The 20,980-nt window shown below is 38.9% G+C and overlaps 1 protein-coding gene across 3 annotated transcripts in view; it reads left to right on the forward strand.

Annotated features, from left to right (window-relative positions):
• Positions 1-9,083: 9,083 nt before the first annotated feature.
• The window catches only part of LOC140269336 (adenylate cyclase type 1-like), a 36,731-nt gene continuing 24,834 nt past the window's right edge, over positions 9,084-20,980 (forward strand). The window contains exons 1-4 of one of the 3 annotated variants that reach the window (XR_011907603.1): positions 9,084-10,283; positions 12,990-13,139; positions 13,424-13,542; positions 20,113-20,224. Coding sequence is in view for 2 of the 3 variants with exons in the window: in XM_072364385.1 (XP_072220486.1) it covers positions 9,675-10,283; positions 12,990-13,139; positions 13,424-13,542; positions 20,113-20,224 (990 nt within the window). In the remaining variant the exon portion in view is untranslated. The remainder of the gene's footprint in view (positions 10,284-12,989; positions 13,140-13,423; positions 13,543-20,112; positions 20,225-20,980) is intronic. The other 2 variants (XM_072364385.1, XM_072364384.1) reach the window with 2 other exon arrangements.

The raw sequence follows: 20,980 nt of genomic DNA on the forward strand, positions 1-20,980 counted from the left end.
TTATCAATACATTTTAAATAAAGATACTGTAATATTAACATAATTATTAGCAACCAATATTTACACACGATTATTAGAAATGTCTCTTCTTGCTAGCTTCCTGTACTGCTCGACATCATGCAACCCCTCAGATTTATGAATGCAAGTCAGTGTCCTGAACCTGAGATTCCTAGAGGCTGAACATCTGTTGTCTTTATCTTCATTTAATGACTTGACAAACACAGTTAAGCCATTCAATTGTAATTAGCTAGAATGAGGACTAAGAGTCACTCAAATTAGCCATGAAAGGTTATGTTCATTAGACAGCCTTATCTAAATCTAATGGCAGTCATGAAGGAGCTTACTCAAGGGAGACACTTCATAAGTGTGCCTGAAAGGGAGAATGATGCACACATACAGGTACCATCGTTGGTGTCTCTGGGGAATCTCTTTGTTTCATGGCCATTTTCAACACTTTTGTGATCAATTTTTTTAGTCCACACAGCCCTGCAGCCGGACCACATTATCAAACAGTATTTGAAATACTGGACCTATATTGATTCGTGGCTGTTTTCAGCTCATAGTTTTCTTTGTTCAACAATTATCCGTAATCAAATCCCCCTGTCTGCCATAAAGCATCTCGAGCTGTTAGTTTATGCCATCAACATCGCCGTTATTGATTTCCTCATTTGTCTTTCTGTTACGGCTGCCTTTCTTGAATGAGAGGTAGGACCAAGTTGCATTTTGTCAACATGAGAAAAGTACATGGGGAGGCACTTAAGAGAAATCTCAGCTGTCTGATGCAGTCATTTCTGGAGCTGATGTGAGCAAGGCTGCCATTTCTAAGTCCTGCAGCTCATTCATGAATGTCGTAGAGAAGGATAAAATCATGGAAGTGGAAAAGTTCTTGTCAGACCCCAAATCCTTCAGGTTAATAGCCTTCTCAATACACGTGGCGGCTCTAAAAATATATCTCTTCCTTCGAATGAGCGGAAAGTGTTGCTTAAAAGTTTCTGAACGCTTTGAATTTTCGGTAGTTCTACACACATAGAATATCAGCTTTCCACTCAAGACATAAAAAACCTTTAAAAACCCATTTAAACAAGTGAGACAAAATATTGAACACATTCAATAATTCATTATGGAAAAGGATCCGATATAACATATCTCTAGCGGGCAAATTTATCTAAACCTCCAGCATTACTAGTTAAATTAGAGGCCGATCATTTCAATAAAAGGGATGGTAGTCAAATGCAGTGGGCACCCTGTTATTAAAAAAAAAAAAGAAAAAAGAAAAGCAATTTGTCATCATCAATGACTAATCTCTGTTCAATATGTTTTTCAGAAGTGTACCATGACACACACAGAAGACATTTCTGAGGAGCTTTAAAGACTTTTGATTGAAACAAAAGACTGTTGGAAAAAACATACAAATGTTGATATATATATATAAAGATCTTCTACATTTTCTATACTAGCTTAATCCAACTCATGGTCACATGGGGGCTGGAGCCTATCTCCAAAGCTGCCTCCAAGCAAAAGGGGGGGTACTCTGGATTAGTCAATAGGCCATCACAGGGCAAACACAGGGAAAAACAACCACACACAATCAATGCTGTGCCAATTCAGAATAACCAATGAATCCAACATGTGTGTTTGGGTGGTAGGAGGAAGCCAGAGGACACGGAGAGATCCCATGCATGCGTGGGGAGAACATATAGATTCCACCATGCAGCCCTCAATGATAGATGAAAGAATGAATTCTGAATGATAGCAACCTGTCAGTCCTTCTGTCAGTGAACTGAATTCCAGAATTTGGGTCTTTCAGTAAGACAGCTACCATAAGCACATAAGCCATTCTGCCGAAGAATGGTTAAAGAAGAGTAAACTTAACATTTTGGAACTTTCTGTTGTTGTCCCAAATTTTCTGTTGTTGTGGAAGGACCTGAATCGAGCCGTCCATGTAAGGAAATCCACCCACATCCCAGTCAGAAATTGTGCTGAAATTCCTCCAAACTGATCAACAGTTCTTGGAAATGTTTGGTTGTAGTTGTTGCACAAGACTGTCACAGCAGAAAGAAAAGCTGCATATACTACAAGATCACTATCCACAGCAATAACGCATAATTCTCCCAATAAGTAGGTAGTGCTATTGTAATATTTTGTTTCATTTGGCTCATTTATTTACTGCAAAACTGATGAGAAAATGTCATGTATCATTTTACTTTTGTTATGCTGCGTAACTGTGCCAACTTGGAACTAGTTTGAATGTGGCAGCAGATGTGGGGCTTTCCAGTGCTCAACTAGTGGCTGGATTAAGACCCCAAATCTTGTGGAGCTGAAGAGGAGATGTCCAATACTTTTCAAGTTCCTGATCTCACATTCTTCAGAATGTTATCAAACCACTGACTTGGCCACTTTTCAGCCTAAGAATGGCCTGATTCACTTGCATTGAGAGCTCCTATGACCTTTTGTTGTTGGCTCACAGCAACGTGTTTAAATGCAACTCTTACATTCAACTTCAGATCATTCAGAATTTTTTTTCAAATAAAAAATACAGGTTTTGAGTCAATTGTCCAATTACATTTGAGCTACTGAAAAATATTTTGACATATTCAAGAAGACTAATTCCTAAACCTTCCTAAACCCTTCTTATAACAAATACTCTTGAAAGCTGACGGTCTGCTATGTAGGTCCATATCTATTGTCTGACTTTAACATGAATATTTGCGGACCTTACTGTGATCAGTGGCAAGAATGCTGTTTGTCTTGCTTACATGCAAACTGATTCACACTTACAAACACACGTACACCGTTAGCGCAAACAAAGCATACTAATCCCCTCACAATCTCCCCTTTCTAACCTTTGCCTGAATCCCAGGCGTTAACTGGGCCTGGCAGCAGCAACAAAGGTTTACATTTAATCCCCCTGTTGTCATGAGAGCTTTCCTAATTTCCAGGTAGTCTTGTCACTTATCACGCACTCCCACACCCTGCTTTGAAAGACCAACCTGTAATATGTATTTATATTGCTTTAATTCCGGTCTTCTCTGTGATGATAGCCTGATATTCTCACAGTGAAACAAACAGTTAACAAGATGTAATGGCAGTATTCATACACATACTTACTCCCACACACATTATATCTCTAAATTCTGCTGATGCCGGTGCTTGTAGGTGGCCTGATTGAGAGGGACTTGTTGTTAGAGAAAGGCTGAGATGGGGACTCAGGTGTAAGCTAATCTGCTCTAACCCTGCACTAATTAGGATCGAGGCTAGTGGCCACTTTCTCCTGGTTATCGATTGTTGGCTTTGCCGTGCACAATGAGGTATTTGGCTCCTATGAGAACAGCAGCACACAGGGCACATATAGGAGGAGTCTGTGCCCACCTTGTCTGCTGAATGTTGTTTTTTTTGTCATTAAAATCCAACAGCTAGTTCCTGTTCAACATTAGGCCTTTCCGAGAGTTGTCAAGTCCAATCTGTTAAGCCTTAAATCAGCATGCTTTGTTTTTGCCTTTTTTAGATCTTACCTACTCACTACTTACTGTAATGAAACCAGCGTCACATCATTTGCCATTATATCTGTTTTATTCCACTCATTTGCTCGACTCTGTATTTTTTTCTCTGTCTTATAAATAATATAAAGTAATATGACCCTCATTGCGTAGATTCTACATTCTTTATGTCCAAGAGCAAAAGAGCTGTATGGCTAATTTCTGTATTTCTTTTAGCAGCTAAATTAAAATATTTTCTAATTTTTGGTGTTGCTCTTGAAACAGCCATTTGTGAATGTCACCTGAGTTTGTTTGGTCAAACATTTGTCACAGGATGGTTTCCATATCCCAGTTCATCTTAGATTTGTTTTACAGTTTTGTTCAACAAGAGAATAACTGCTAAGTCTACTTTGTGTTGATGCGCCACACAGCTTTGTGTCTCAGTTTGAGAAACAGTCAACGGCATAAGCTTTGCTTGCTTGAGTAAGTTCTATTATTGGTCCTTTAGCTTTTCCCTGCCACTTAAAATACAAAGATCAAAGTGAACAACGATCTGTTATGGAGTAATTCAAATCTAAACACATAGTGTCATCTTCAAGGATTGGTGTATTAAAACTATTTTTAGTTAAGTTGATACCTTCAATCTGGAAATGTTGCAGTACTGCTGGAAATCAAACAGGTTTTAAACTTGCCTCAGATTGTTTAAATGTACCAAGAATTAAAACAATGATTTAGTCAGACCGTAGTAGTGCTGCAGTTCTGCATGTTGTTCTCATATATCTTGGTTCAGAGGCTTTGACTACAGAGGTTCTGTTGTCTGTCAGTACAATAAATCCATAAATCCATCCCATTCTTGCAAACAAGATATCCCTTGAGAGCTTTGCAAATGTTTCTATAAAATTAGCACAAATGTTTACTTGGGCTTAGATTTTGGTTGTCAAAGTCTAAGCTTATTGGGACCTCACAAGACATGTTTTTGTCTGGAAATCACAAATTCATGCGGGAGGCAGCAGGATTCTCAAAAATATTTTCTTAATCACCCGACAGCTCATGCCAGTCTTTAAGCAATCAGTTTTTTTTCATGGCATCAACTTTTTTTCTAGAAAAATCATCAAGGTTTGACAAGTTAAAACTTATATGATAATTATTACAAAAATGTACATAAACGTCTAATAGGGAAAAAAAGAAGTTGTGATGACATTTTCTATCCAACAGGTCAAAGGTCAAGGTCGGATATAGCTGGATGCAAACTGTGACATGATTGGCTGGAAGAAATATGCAATAATGAGTTGGGTAAAAACCATAACTGCGATTATTTTGGTCCATATTGAGATCCCAACTATTTAACATGATTACTTATTAACTTTTGAAATTTATTTATTGTTCCTCATTGTATCCCTTCAGGCTTTCTCTCCATCATCTTTGTTCAAGCTTAATTAAACATGTTAGTGTTAGGCATTAAAGGAGCTTAGAAAGGGTCAAAGTCACACTGCTGTGAAGGAAAGGAGTTTATATCAAAGGGCCAAGCAACTACCCACCAACGTTACAAGATGACAGCGACTTCGGCAGATATGTCAGATAAATTGTCACAAATTAGAAGTTTTCTTGTAAAAGTCTGCTTTAATGTTCCAGCAAAGCTGATTTTAAGGTGAGTTAACTTTAATTTGTGCCATGAACAGCAGGCTTTTTTTCCTTAAACACCCCTCCACCTTTTGTGTCTGTGTGTGTGTGTTTGTCTGCATTGCTCTGCCTGTCTCTGTGTCTTTCCTTGTCACCTATCTCATGTGTGCCACACTTTAAGCGCTCGGATTCAGTAGGCACGTGATACTTTGGAAGATGATCATTGTGGGAGGAGAAAAAGGCACATGGAGTGTACACACACCTATATACTGCCTCTCCCAGATTACTTGAATTATCAGAAGCTTTAAGAGGATTTCACGATGGGGGGGTGCTTGTGTTGCACTCAAATCTGATGCACCTGATGGCTATTGATCCATCTTAAGCTCACTGAAGGAAATGCGTGCGACACAGGCACAGTCATTTCTTGTCATCATAAACAAGCTTCAGGCTTTGCTTCTTCATTTTTAGGTGTTTGATGATGTTAGAGGCTCTCCTTCAACAGTAATCTTCTCAGTTTAAAAACAGCTATACAGTACGATACCTTAAAATAGCAAAGACCCAATCAGCCCATGGCGCAAGGTGTGCTTGTTGAACAGAAAACACCTGAACACTAATTTGCACAACTCTGGAAATGGATAGGTGCACAAGGAAAAAAACCTTAAGTGATATATTTAATTTAAATAAATCTATCCCTATACAGTGTAACCTTCTTATTAGCGGTACAGGTGTAAGATTTAGATGGTTGTGCTGACTGAGTCCCTCTGATGTGTCGGTTGATAAGTGAAAGGTTGCAACCAGCAAGCTGCCAAGTGAGAGAACATAATATCAGGAACATACTTCTCCTGAAAAATATGTGAAACGCAAGATAGTGAACTTTGACACCAACTATCGACTTCACTTGAGATATATGAATTATTTCAATCTATTTTACACAGTCACATCACACATCACCTACTCCATAGACCACAAATTGTTCAGCTTAATCTCTCTTGGATGGGATGAGTCTTTTGATCACAAAATACAAATTAGGACTGTTCGGATTCTGGGGTGATATAGCTTCTTCACTTATTTGTGGTGACTATGAACATGTTTTGGGAAGCAGACAAATGACGCCATTCCTGTGGATTTTTCTTCCTGTGCATCTAGTTTTGATTTTATAATTATGAATGTGCTTTGTTCTTGGCCCTGACAAATGGGGTCCTATTGATTCCTGCTTGAGGCTGGATTTTGAGTTATGTAATTTAGACGTACGAGAAAACTCTTCGACCATATATCAAAAGTGATGTACACATATTAGTCACTCTATCCTATGCAGAATTTTCTTTTGCCACCAAGTTGCCATTTCTTTGTAGTCAACACACCTTCCTGGAAATCATGAGAAAACCCTTCTTTTTTGTGTTTAGCATGTTTTAATTAAGGCAGACATTAACCGATTCACAGCATACATTGCCAGTTTCTCCTGGGCCTTTCTTGGCTGTTTCATTTGCTGGTGTTGAGCCAATTTGTCTGCGATGATAAGACAAACCATGCTTCAAGCACATGCACACTGGTGGGACTAGCCAGTTGCTTAGCTATTACAGATAATCACTTGATGACAACAAGTGTGAAACACAGTTTAGATGGAAGCAACATATCTGATTTTGTTTTTAATATATGCTTTGCTTTGCCTTTTTTGACCAAACATGTTTGAGCTTTCCGATTAAAGATTCTGTAAAATCCTGATGCATGACAACCAAAATGCTTTCAAAAGCATTTTTGAGAGAAAAGGGGATGACATTTCTCACCATTGTTTACCATAGAATCTGAAAAATCAGAAGAAATATAGAGCTCAACCTGTTAAGTTATGTTGTTATCATGTTGTCTGTTATTAAAAGATACATTTTCCAATGTAAATACGTCAGATATATAATCAGCTGTTTCACATCATTTAAAACTCAGCTGTTTCTTGTCTCTCAGTCTGAGAGGCTTTTCTGTGTGATAAAAGAGTAGGAGACAGAAATAGAAAGACGGACAGAGAAGAAAGGGGGATGAGTTTTAGAAGAGAGGCATGCAGCAGGAAGCTGGCTCCTTTTGTTTCCTTGTCCAACGCCCTTGGAGTACAGCTTTGTGGTGTGAACTCCCAAAGACCTCTGTTTGTTCTCAGAAGATGAGGGCTGACAGAGTGTGACCATCCACTTACACCCGAAGCCATCAAAAGCAGAGGAAATAACATGTTCATACCGTACAATGGCTCCGCTCCCATTCTTCAGTGTACCTGGCCAAAAACAGGCCAAAAGGTCCATTTGCAACACTGCACGCTTTCACTCAGAAAATACAATCCAGCATCTGTAGCTGAAAAGCCACTTGCATGTTGTTGACTTGCCTCTTGTTTGAATGCACAGTTTGTCATCTGCCTGAAAGAAATGTCCAGTGTCTTAGGAAATTGAAAAAGAGCAGTGCTTATTATTAGGATTCATTTAGACAAACGAAATATTGAAATATTGATCACAAGAATGGCAGAAAATCAGTGCAAGATTAATTACATTCTGGTCAACTGACAGCAAATGACAAAAGAGTGTTCTTTCATTTGCATATCACCTTGGTGAGAGGCGGCTGCAGACAAGCGACATGCAATAACATGAGTGTCATATTCATATGTCAGCTAATAAAGTCCAGTGAAAGTGACATGACAATAAGCCCTGTAGATAGCATAGATTATCAGTCTGGAAGCAACATGTCCTACATCCTGCATCCCACACCTCCGTCTCAGAGGAGCAGAAATAGATAACACAGACATGGCAGGTTTGCAAGAAAGAGGGGAGGAACTGTTGATATAACAGAGCTGAATATGGTGATGAGTCATTTTGTATGATGGCAACAAAGTGTGTTTAGGATTTATATGTAATAGGGCTGCAGCTAAAGATTATTATCAATCATTAATCAATACTTGTTTATCTAGTTTTCATTATTTGAACTCAGAAGATATTTCATGGGTTACTTTTAGTTTTAACCTTGTTTAAAAATATGTATATAGACAAAACCAAAACACAGAGAGCAAAATAAATTAATTTAGACTTTTAAAACACAAAACTGAAATAAAACAACTCTATAAACATAACAGTTTTTTAAACATCGTTCTGTTTTCTTTCTTTACCCTTGTTTAGTTGCATTGCCTGCTTGCTTCTCCAATTTTTTTCAGTTGTGTTTTGTGAAATATTATGTTTTTGTAATCTTGTTTTTTTCCTGTTATTCATCTTGTTTTCTGAAAGGTTATTGATTAGAATTTGTTTGTTTAGTGCTTTTTAGTCACTTTTTTATCTGTTGAATTTTTGCTGTGTTTATGATGTTATTGTGTGTTGTGTGGTGAACCTAAGGGTCATTACTGTTCAGTCTATAAGCTGCTACAAAATACCAATCTTTCTCTCTTCAAACAATGCAAGCACAGCCCTGATATTTTCGAAGTTGGAGTCACACAGCGCTTAGCCTCTTATTTATTCATAACTGACATACTGATAATCATGCATTTTTGTTTCGATGTTTCTCAGTGAAATAATACTTTCATAGAAAGACCGTTTCCTTCTTTGGCTCAGATTTTGATAGGCTGGCCAACACCTTCTTTTTGCACCCCATCCATTTGACTCTCTTTGTTTACCTGCCACACTCTATAAACTCTATAAATTCCATGGCTCTATTGGGTCAGTGAATGCTAGAACAGTTACTACTGAGCCAAAGAGACAGAGAGTGAGAGCTGTTGGGAGGAGGCATGTGTGTGTTCTGGTAACATGGTCAAGTGCTCGGACTTTGGCATTGGTCGTCCATCTGTCACTTTCTTACACCCTCTCTGGCACTGACGGGTCATGCTCATGGCAGCCAGTGATGGATGACTAATCTTCCCCGGTAATGAATGAGACACCACCCCCTGAATGCCAAAAGGATGCTGGTAGCAATACAGAAGTCTTATTGTGAATGGTATGCAAACATGTGCCAGGTAAATATAGAGGTTGCCTCTTGTTAGTTAATGGGCAAGTGAGAGTGAAGGAGACGTTGCAAAGATTAGATTGCGCGGGCTTTAATGATGGAAACATGTCATATGCAGGTGGAAAAAGATAAGGACACTGTTGTCGTTGATGGTGATGATGATGCACTGCTCTGTCTGATTGGTGAGGGAAGCTCTGTAGCCGCACTAGTCAATTCGTCTTGACTGTGTGTGTGTTGAGTCGCTTAGACGTGTCTTATCTTCACCTCATAATGCGCAGGCGTGATCCTATCTGAGCCCAGCAAAAAGCTGTTCCCGTCAGTATTGGACGTCGTGTGCGCTGCTCCTCATGTGGCGCTCAAACGAATGCTAAAATTGTGATCGGCTGCATCCATTTTGTTGACAGTCGGGGAATGAGGATTTGCTTGCTAGCTGATGTTTTCGGACAACACTGTCCAACCTGTGGATAGTGTGGAGTGCGTCTGTGGCCACCGGCCAGCCTCCGCTATCTGGGACGCTCTGCTTTCAGCCTGCTGAGCGCATCTTTCACCGTTGCGTCCGATCTGTGTCGGCGTGGGATCCGGTGGTCCGTTTGAGCTACACTGTGTGCAGGTATTCAGTTTATGAATGGCACTGACATGGAGGAAATACCGTTTCAGAAAGTCAAAACCAGGCGGAAGAGAAGTCACTGTCCATCGGGTGTCCCTTTGACCACCATCGTATGTGAGGACGAGTTCGACTGCAAGGAACTCGAGTCCCTCTTCCAGAACTACAATCTGAAACTGGAGCAGACGTCCACTCTTAAAGCCCTGGCGGTCCTTATCTTCATGTCCTCTACACTGGCCGTAGTGGAGTTGCTGTCCGGCCCCAGCCTCACCATCTCAAAGGGGTCCCACCCGGTCCACTGTGTCATCTTCGTCTCCCTTTTCATCGTAACTAATGTGAAGTACTTGCAAGTGACTCAGCTCCAACAGATTGTCAACCTTACGTTGCTCTTCGGCTTCACTTTCTCCTTCCTTTGCTGCCCATTCTCCCTTGGCGCGATGGGGATGGAGCCCCCGACGTCCCCGGAGCAGGGTGTGTGGCAGCTCATCCTGGTCACCTTTGTCGCCTACGCGCTCCTACCTGTGCGGACACTCTTGGCTGTGGTGTTTGGAATAATGGTCTCCATCTCACATTTAATTGTGACTGCCACTTCTGTTACAGTGAAAACACAGAAACTATGGAGAACAGTAAGTATCTGCTGATTAGACTAAATGTGCCTCTATTGCACTGCAATAGTGGGACAATCAAACCATTGTCATGATTGTAATATTCAAAATTTCAAAATAGCATTTTCACCCTCATGCAGTGGACTGTAATGTAACTTAAACCACAACAGATACACCATTTAAACGTCAGTTCAGGACCAAGGATAGCTCCCTGCTGTGAAATTTGATCGGCTTTGCTTGTCAAATCTGCCAAAAAGCCATAACAAACTACTGTATTTGTGCCACGACCTGCTTTCCAAAAAAGACAAGTGTCAACTCAGCCACTGGATGAAAAATGCTTGATAAATGCAAAGAGTGATTATTCAGTTTAAATGCCATTTATAGTAGCTCCCCACCCAAAGTACAACATAATGGTTGTATATATTTTTTATGACAAATGATAGTGAGTTAGGCCATAACTGAGGTGCGCCTGTATGCAGAGAAAAACAAAACAAAACAGGGTCAAAAAAGGAAAAAAAAAACACATAAACAAACTAGTCAGTATGCTAATGACCATTTCCTTAGGGATGTGATTAAATCCCAAAAGAGTTGGTTGGAAATGAAGGACTACAGTAACATTCTGCTAGCACCAAAAATAGAGCAAATTTGAAGGACACACACACACACTTCTTGAACTAAACTATGTGCTTCAGTTATGGAAAAGAGGGCAAAGTCATGTATGTCATGCATTTCAGAGCTGGAATAGAAATTGGTACACTACTCTCTGTACATTTATATATTTTTCTTCCACAATGACACACACAAATATATTCCCGTTCTTGACTGTCATCAGGTATGTGAGAAGAAGATATATCACATTAGTCAAACCCTGAAGGCATTTCAGAGCATTTATGCCAATGTCCAACATATGATGTGAAGACTGTGCTGTGCTTGGAGGCAAAATATTAGATTTGATCGGTTCATCGCATTCTGGGATGATGATAGCATATTGACAGAGGAAATTGTTTTTCTGTTTGTCAGCTATGAGATACCTGTATTGCCATGTGAAGGACAGTGTTAGCTGTACTACTAGAGGTAGCTAATCCATTAAGCTTTGAGATGAGCTTTGTGGCATAACCCCTCGCATCGCAGGCTTGGACCAACCACCCACCTATAGGTCCCAGGCACTCAGTCCCTAGAGCATTGTCTACTTCCACAGCTCAGTCTACATGAAAAATCTTATTACTGAAGTGAGTGTGGACTTCAAAAACATGTTTTAACTGGTTCCCTGCTCTTCAGTGTTAAGTCTAAATGTCCTACTTTGCAATAACTGAGCATCTTTTAATGTTTTCTGACAAGAATAGGGCCAGATTTGATTGACACAGCCAAATGTTGATTGTAGAAATATTGTAAATTGTTACATGGTGTTGGTTTACAACCTTGTACTTGAAAATAATGCTTATGGATTTGATATTACTTCTTCTTATCATAATTCACTGCATATACCTGTATGGTACAGTTTAATACACATCTGCTGTTATGCATCACCATTATTATGTACTTTTAAACTAACTGTTTTACTAAATTAAAGTTGCTGTGTGAAACTATACTGATCTGTCTTTAATGGATAAAGTAAGCCAACAAGGTCAGTATGGCCAATTTCATCTCAACAGATAAGCACAAGAGTGCTTTACACCAATTAACTTAGATGTCCACACATATAAACTCCAGGCTGTACAGTAACTTGAGCATCAGTTGAGCATGTCTATGCTTGCCAGCACAAGATAGAGTGCTGTCTTTTCAAGGCGATGCATTATTAAATTCTGCGGTCGACAAGCCTGTCTGTTTTCGTATGAGTTTGTCTCAATTTAGTGGAGGTGTGTAAATGACAAGAAGCTTTGACAGCGTATCTATGATGTTTTGTAAAACTTTTTTATTTTTTGCATATTTGAAGGACATGCTGTGAAAAGGCTAATTATAAAAAAAAGCATAAAATATATATATATATATATATATAAAAAATGAGCATAAAATCATTCATTGTTCTACAAATATATGATTTTTGCCCACAATGATAGACTGATCGTACACACTTTAGAGTTGATTACAGGGCCAGTTTATTCCATGTGCCAAGTCAGTGTCAGGCAGCCATGATCAAAGAAAAATTGTGTCCTAAAACAAGGTTAAAAAAAGTTGTGCTACTTCTGCATCTGTTGTGATGAAGGTTCGGAGAGCAGATTCTCAAATGATTTGATGCCACAGATACACAAAATCTAGAAAAATAAGCTCCACTTCTGAGTTAACTATCCTAACATAGGATGATCTAATCAAACGCTTCAATTCACAGCTACATTTAAGTGTACATAAAAATAACAATGAATTTCTGCCGAAAGAAGATTCTTGAGAGCCCATACAAGCTGTATATATGCCTATGTACATCTTTATATACATCAAATGTTATATGGTAGACTGACTCACAAACAAATGCACAAGGTTTGTGCATCAGCCAAATGACATATTCGATATTTCAACATTTTCTGCTCATAAGGAGACATATGAATACACTTTTCATCTGTTATTCAAGCAACACATAATAGTAATTTCTGTAATATCCATTTAATAATAAACTAATGTATTGGTACTAATCAAATTCACAGCTTTCCCTGGTTAATTGACTAAAAAGTGAATGTTTCTGTAAAATCTGTACAAAGAATTAACACTGCCTTTTTTTCTTTTCCTGATTTGCAGCTGGTTGCCAACACAGTGCTGTTCACCAGTGTCAACCTGTCAGGGCTGTTTGTGCGCATCCTGACAGAGCGAGCCCAGAGGAAGGCTTTTCTGCAGGCTCGCAATTGCATTGAAGAGAAACTTCGGATGGAGGACGAGAACGAGAAACAGGTAGAGGCACCAGGATTCTACTTGAACCCTTGGTAAAATTAGATATGTGTGCCCCCCCCCCCCCCCGCTCAAAGCCGTGACTCATTTCAGCACATTATTCATCTCTGTTAGATTTCATACCTTTTTCTATAGTGCATTTCTTATTGCCACTAACATTTTATCCTATGACAACTTTGCTGTGTTTCACTGAATAATGCTTTACCCCCCCCCCCCCCCCCCCCCCCCCCCCCCCCCCCCACACACACACACACACACACCCTCTCCCTTTTCACACACACACTTAGGAACGCCTGCTAATGAGTCTGTTGCCCAGGAACGTAGCTATGGAGATGAAAGAGGATTTCCTGAAGCCCCCTGAAAGGATCTTTCACAAAATCTACATCCAGCGTCATGACAATGTCAGGTAGGACCTTATCAAATACAAGGTACATCACAGCTGCACATTAATCCTTGTGACATTATAACTCTCCTTTGCTATGAGTTGACTCAAGTCTTCCCATTTTTAACAGTGGGATCTGGAGAAACTAGATTGTCTTCTTGGGAAACACTGTCTCAGTTCATTGCAATACACTCTAAAACAATCGGAATTAATTGACTACACGTTCTTTGGAAGGAACACTGGGGGCTGTACAATGTGGTGTAATCTGACCCAGCATTGTCTTAAGACATTAGCAGAACTCAAGGCTGCTGTAAAATAAATATTTATTTCTTCATACTGAATATCAAGAGTTATTCTCTTCTTTTTAGAGCTTTGGAAAAGACATTGCATTGCATCTAGTATTTTGTTTTAGTTACAGTTCTAGATCAAAATCCATCTCATATGAAAATACAAAGGACAAATGGTCTTACACATCATTAAGCTAAAGAAATAAGCAGTATTTTCAGAACTGCTAATTTCTTAGCTGTCACTATGTAAACTGTCTGCCTCCTAATTTTCTTCAAGTTGAATCCTGAAGGCAAGTACACAAATTTTAAAATTTCGCTTTGTGACTATGCTTTGTCATAATCTCGTGTTTAAAAACTACATCTGGCTCCTGCACTTTTCCTCCTGACTCTGCAGTTAATGTAGTTGTGTTTGACCTTTAACCCTTTGTCAGAAAAGATTTACCAGTGTGTTCCGGGAATTTGTTGGTTTCCTTAGCTAGGAAATAGTTTTTTGAATTGGCTTTCTATGTATGAATTAAACTAATTTAGAATTTTATTAATTGGATTCGATTGGATTATGATTACAATGAATTGGACTCTAATTGGCTTGAATTGGACTGTGTCATTGAAGTGCCTTGAGATGACATTTGTTGTGATTTGGCGCTATATGAATAAACTGAATAAAAAAAAAAGCATTACAAAAAATCCTCCATTCTCTACAAGAGGCAGATTTTCTTTATTTCTTTCCTCCCCTTGCTATGCTTCTCCGACTGCGTTGTCAAATTTGCTCTTTCAGCTGCGACATTTCCTTGTTTTCTTGTCTTATCTTCTGCTGTTCATCGTTTCCTCTGTATTCTCTGAGCAGCAGGGAGGCTTGTGGAGGAGAGTTTGCTTAGCCCCAGAATTAAGTTGCTACAGGGGATTAAATGCAATGGAGACTAAAGTCCTGTTGCATAACGCTCTATGTGTGTACGTGTGATTGCACACGCTGGTTAAATATGGACAGATCTCAGTGGAACTCTACTGATTGCTTTTTGTGCCTCAAACTCCTTTGGACAGCAACACCCTATGAGGGCAATCTAGTCTGGAAATAATTAGACAAACATGATTTATGCGTTTTTGACAGACTTTAATTAGAAACTTATTCAAACTGATTAACTGTGTGCAATACAATTTTCTAATGTTTCTTTATTATGATGTGAATATGTGGGCAGTGTTTGATTAAAATCCAACAAGAGGGATATTGTAGTTATCTGTCAGTAAATAAAAAATGAACATGACTCTTAAATTTGATTTAACAAGGCATTAGTGCATTAGTGCATCTATTTTTCCATTTATCCAGTTTATTTAAAATCCCATGATGTAAACAGTCCCACTTTATGAATGCTCATTGTTTTCTATCACTTTGTACCATGTTTATTTGTAGAATTTCTGCCAAACTGCACACATGTCATAGGTATTTACAAAATGGTGTGGTTAAGACAAGTTCCCACATGTACATCTACTGAAATAAATACAGTTTACAGTTGCTAACTTGTGTATAAAGAGCTAAGCATTAAAAAAAGAATGTAAGTTGACTTGAATACTTGATGAGGAGCATATCAGAAACAACTTAAAGTCGAATGGGTTTTTTGAGAGAAAATCAAAACAAGTAAAGTTTCCAAAGATGACTTGCTTGGGTCGCTGACAGGAGATTTTGCAATCTTTGTAGATGCTCACTCTAACTAAAGAGATTGCACATTATCTACCTAAGGTTCATTGTAAGCATATTGCACACTTATTGAATTGGCGTCAGCACATCCGCTGCCCACACTGTATCTCCAGAAGGGCCCATCCGAAGTTAACCCATGAGCTGGAACATGGCTTGTATCTTCGGCTGCATGATTAAATTGACATCACATCTGCCAGAGAAGCGACAGCGATGCCTCCCAGAGAGGAAAAGAAGAGATTAGCATAATTGGGGAAATAACTCTCTTCAAATAAGTGCCACTGGAGAGGAAACGATGAATGAATGTTAGTGTGTTTGTGTGCGTGCGTGTGCATGTATGTGTATGTGAGTGAGTTTTCTTGAACAATCTTAAATATTAGATATTACAAAGTCGTGTCTCCACAGCATTAATTCTGTTTTTATCATGTAGCTTATCTGAGTGACATTCAGCTCTATTATAGATAAAAGTTTCCTGTCTGAAAGCACCCAGATGCTTGAGCTGGAATGTGGTTTTGATCCTATAATGCTGTAGGTTTTCTGTAGTCAATGGCTTGGGCTCCAATAACTTGCACATGTATGGTGTACATGGATGTTTGAATAGATTCGGCTAATAAATAAAGTGCTATCATAAAAAATTAGTCACAGATGTTATGGAAAATTACCTGTATGCCCTGCACACACCCCACACTCACGCTTCATATTAATACATATATTCTTAATTTAGAAAAAAAAAAGTTCTCCTCTTTAATGTGTGATGAGCTAAGGTTGGTAATGAATGTTAGGTTCAGTCATAAACCTTTTAATGTGTTGAGTATCTTTGGAGACATATTATTTGCTGACCGCAGAATGTCTTTTTTATCACTAATGCTGTGCAGATCATGACCGAAGAAATTTCTCTCCTCTAAGCACTTTGGTTTAAAGATTTTTCTCTTGTGATGTTAGTAGACTTTTACTCCTCCCCAAAAATGCGTACAGGATCATTATCATTATGCTAGCAGAAAATGCAACCTGTATTGGTTGTGAGAGCATTTAAATGTAAACTGTTAGCTTCCATGAGGGTGACAGTCGTAGTGTATTTTAGCCCCTACTATGATCATTTTCTAACCCAAACCACATATTGATATTGTGTAAATCCAATCAGGAAGTTATAAGGGTTTCAGTTAAGTGTTGTCATGTTATTGACTGAACTTAACTCGGGGGTGAAAAAAGCAATTCTCATGTGTTGGTTTCGATGTTCGGTAGCCGTGTCACCCTCCCCCAATAAAATAAATGTTTATGAGGATATAAGCAAACAGCATATCCAGCCATTAAAAATCAAATGACTTTTAGACTTTTTTTTTTTACAGCTGAGCATACTGTATTTTTCCTTTCCTGGACTTTGAACACAAGACTCATGGCCTGAGCATGCTTGCATCCTGCGTACATACATGTGGAGTCATTGGGTTGTATGCATTTGACATGCAGGGAACACAGTTAAACACAAGCGAGGGTCACATGAGGTCTTGAGATTTAAGACCTTGCATTCAGGGGGGTGCTGTCTGTCTGGTCAAATATACTTCATGCTCGGTTAAATACAGGGCTCTATGGAGACGTGTCTCCTAGTTTTGGGAAAAAATAAAAACTAACTGTAGAAAATGTCCATCACAAAATTTATGAAAGTCAGCTGCCTTGCCTGTTTAATGTCCTCACATCACAGACACATCGCATACGAACCCTAAGCAGACTGTACTTTCCTGGGCTCTGAAATAAGTAGGACTTGTATATAGAGGTCACAACTATCCTCTCACTTGTCTTCACTCAGCTTCTCTGTTCCACAGCGACATTTGGATTTGAATCAAATCCAAAAGTTGACGAGTAAGAGGTTGTTTGTTTTAAACTTAAAGTCATTTACGTAAACATAGACGTCTTAAACAGTTTTGGCTTGAAGTCATGTTCTAGCGAGTGCAGGCATGTAACACATCTTGTTGTGTTAGTCTGAGGATAAAATAACTGGACATGTGTTGTGTAGGATGATTTATTAGAATCAGATTGGATGTTTTTCCTGGTTCTTTCTGGAGTAATCACTGGATAATAACCCATGTATTATGCTTTATGGGGTCAAGTGACACTTTTTGTGATTTTCATGTGTCATTCACCTTTTTATTAAAGAAAAGGTCTCCAAATTCCCATCTGAAGTTCCCATCATAAGGAGTTTTTCCTTCTCCCCAGAAGACACTACCCCTAAACTGCCTAAAGTGCTTTTGTTTGTTGTCCAGACGGTTTTCTTTTACTTAACAACACACAAGGTCACGTGTAGTATCTATATAATGCTTGGCTTGTGTCTTGTATGGCACACTAAAAACAAAGATGTAATTTTTGACCAATCAACTGACCAACTTCAGCAACCCAGGCCTTTAGAAAAAGAGACAGGAGTTAAAACAGAGCATATTATATAAAATGTGATATCATATCATATAAGTATGATTTTAAAAAATGTGCTTCCTAAATATGAACACGTGCTAATCTAGTCTAGGAGACCCCAAAAGAAAATGATTAAGCTGAAATTGATAAAGAAAAGAGCTCTTTAAACTTTCTTTAATCTTTAATCACAGATCAGAGTTTTAGTGAAAATAGCTTGAAGTTTTTACAGAAGCATGGCATTTGATATTCCAAATATTTGTCAGCCACAGATGGTTGCAAGTTAAGATCTTTAACACAATCGGAATCAACTGCCCCTCATTATGGTGACATCTGTGGGACAACGAAGTGACATTTAACAGCTCCCTCTTAGAGATCCAGCACTCTGTCACACTGTGAAATCTCAAGCCCACATGAAGGCCTCAGTCTGCCGTCAGTACAGGAGCTGCACACATGAAAGTTGTATGGGACAGTTTGATGACTAATCCCCTTCACACCAACCACTGCCACACAGCTCTCAGGTTCAAGTCCTTCATAAAAGATTCTCCCACAACACAGAACCTATCTGCCAGGGCATGTTGTCAAACTGCAATAAAACATGATAATCAGAACTAAAATGATATTTTCTTAAAAGTGATAGAACTATTATCAACTTGATGAGCTGGAGTATATCTGATGTATGATATAATTACAATGATAAGACAGCAAAAAAAGTGTGGAGACAAAATGAAACCCTCGGACCTCTGAATGGGGGTGTTTTCATGCCAGTGCTAGATTTGAAAGCGAGCCTCAACTGTTGGTGTTTTGGTTGTCTGTTGTTCTTTCAAGAGAAGACAGACATATATAATTATGTTACACGTTTGATGAAAGACATTTAAGCATAGTGTTAAGCTTCTACTTTGTTTAAAAAAAAAGAACCAGCAAGGTTGGCTAATTAGCTGCTTCGTTTGGCATAGCTTCTCTTATCTCTCACATATTCGACACAATGTAAAGGAACAATGTAAAGCGACTGCAGCGAAATCAACCTTATACAAAACACGTTTTTCTTAACAAAAAAAGAAAAGGAAAGAAAGATAGAAAGCAACACCTGACAAGTCATCCTCTGAAGGAGATGGAAAAAGGATGGTGACTGTATAATGTATCTATTCCATATCATAGATGAACATAAACCATCTTAAGAGAGGAGTCAAAAAATACATTTCCTTTGAGAAATGCTTTAAAAGTTGATCCTTCCCCATCCTTCATTGAGCTGATACCCTCTAGTTATGATGCAGCCTAAGCGCTATCAGCTATGCTTGCCACTTCAGGATTTCCAATTATATAAAGAGCAGTCGCTTCCTGCTTTCATCACCTAAAACATGCCGCTAGCTCATTCATTATAGGCCACTGACTGGTGTGAACCACTGTGGTTCATGAGTGCATAACTTCAATATTGACATGGATTCTCATGTGATCTTATGTGTCTTTTCAGAAATCATTAACCATGCAAGGTAACTGAAAAACTCATATTTAGTAACCTCTGCCCTCCATACGCTACTCATGATTCATGTCACAGTCAGAGTAATGTGTAGAGTCCAGGCAGAATCGAGTAGTGCTGGAGAGGGCTCATATTATGGAAGGGAAGAGATAAGGCACTGCTTGTTGTTGCCCTCGCTGGTAAACAGCCTGTTGAAACTGGTGATAGTAGGAGCTGTTTTTACTGGCCACCAATGTAGATGTCAGACATTTAAACTATATATAGCATCATCAGCTGATTAGGTTAGCATTTATTGCTTTTGACAGTTACAATTTTGATTAAATCACAGGTGCTTTTAATCCTATTTCAAGTCTGTCAAAAGAAACAAAGTTCACCTGGAGACAGGGACAGCATCTTCATGGGTTGCATTATTTCCTAGAATGGCTCCTCTTCAGTTCCTAACAGGACATGTCTCAGATCCCCATGAGAACACTACCGCTGCTATTTTGAGTTGCTCTGCTTGACTGACCTGCCAGTCAAAGAATGGAACAGATTCTCTCTCTCTCTATCTCCTCATTTCATTCTTCCTTTTTTTGCAGGTCATTCTTTTGAAAGTTTGATTAGTTCACAAATCATCTTAGAGTGTTCAAACTGACTTTGCCTTAGGCTTGCTAAATGCCATTTTAGAAAAAAAGGTACCTGATCTGATCAAAAACCCAAAAGATTATTCATACTGACACAAATGCCTGTTTTCTTTCTTTTTTCAGCATCCTTTTTGCAGATATAGTTGGTTTCACCAGCTTGGCCTCTCAGTGTACAGCCCAGGAACTGGTTAAGCTTCTAAATGAGCTGTTTGGAAAGTTTGATGAGCTTGCCACGGTAAGTCTGTTTGCCTTCCTTGAAGCCATACCCCTCAATTACAGCCACTTTTGGCATTCAAAGCGTCTCTTTTCTCTCTATGCATTGTGTGCTTTGTCCAAACTCTGACACAACAGGAATGTGTATATGTGTGTATAGGAGTGCATGTGCGCGTGTGTCCATTGCTTTGGCTACGGGCTACTGGCACATGCCTGTAGCTTAGCATGATGTCACAGTGAATATTGGAAGCCCATATGATGCTTAATATGATTATCTAGTGCTTCATTTGAGGAAGAGTTGACAGACCTCTTTAATCTCAGCCAGATTTACCCATGGCTAAACCTCGCCTCCTCTCTTGTTGTGTGAATGAACCAAATGAAGGGATTCCAGAGTTGTACTCATCCCCAATTGCTCTTGGTATGGTTGTGGAAAAGATTTCAGCTCTACCCATCTGTCAATATTTCCCTCTGCATGATTTCAGGGCTGAAAAGCTGTTTTGTTGTGAATTTTGCTGCTTTCGTAAATCTATTTGTTTTCTCGTGTGGCACTTTCAATGCTGATGTTATGTCTTTAATCAAAATATCATAGGTGCCTCACAAAAGATGTCATACGTCTCTATCATCTATGATATGAATTTGGCTGCAGTTACAGTATCTTTGTTTGTGCTACAGTCCAATCTACATATAATCTGGCCTCCATGATTTACTGAAGGAACATGTCCATGTCAAATCCATTAATCCACGGGATTACAACTAACCTTTTTTGTTTTTACAGAAG

The sequence above is a fragment of the Leuresthes tenuis genome, unplaced genomic scaffold (genome assembly GCF_036924035.1).
Source record: "Leuresthes tenuis unplaced genomic scaffold, fLeuTen1.0.hap1 SCAF_14, whole genome shotgun sequence".
Classification (NCBI taxonomy): domain Eukaryota; kingdom Metazoa; phylum Chordata; class Actinopteri; order Atheriniformes; family Atherinopsidae; genus Leuresthes; species Leuresthes tenuis.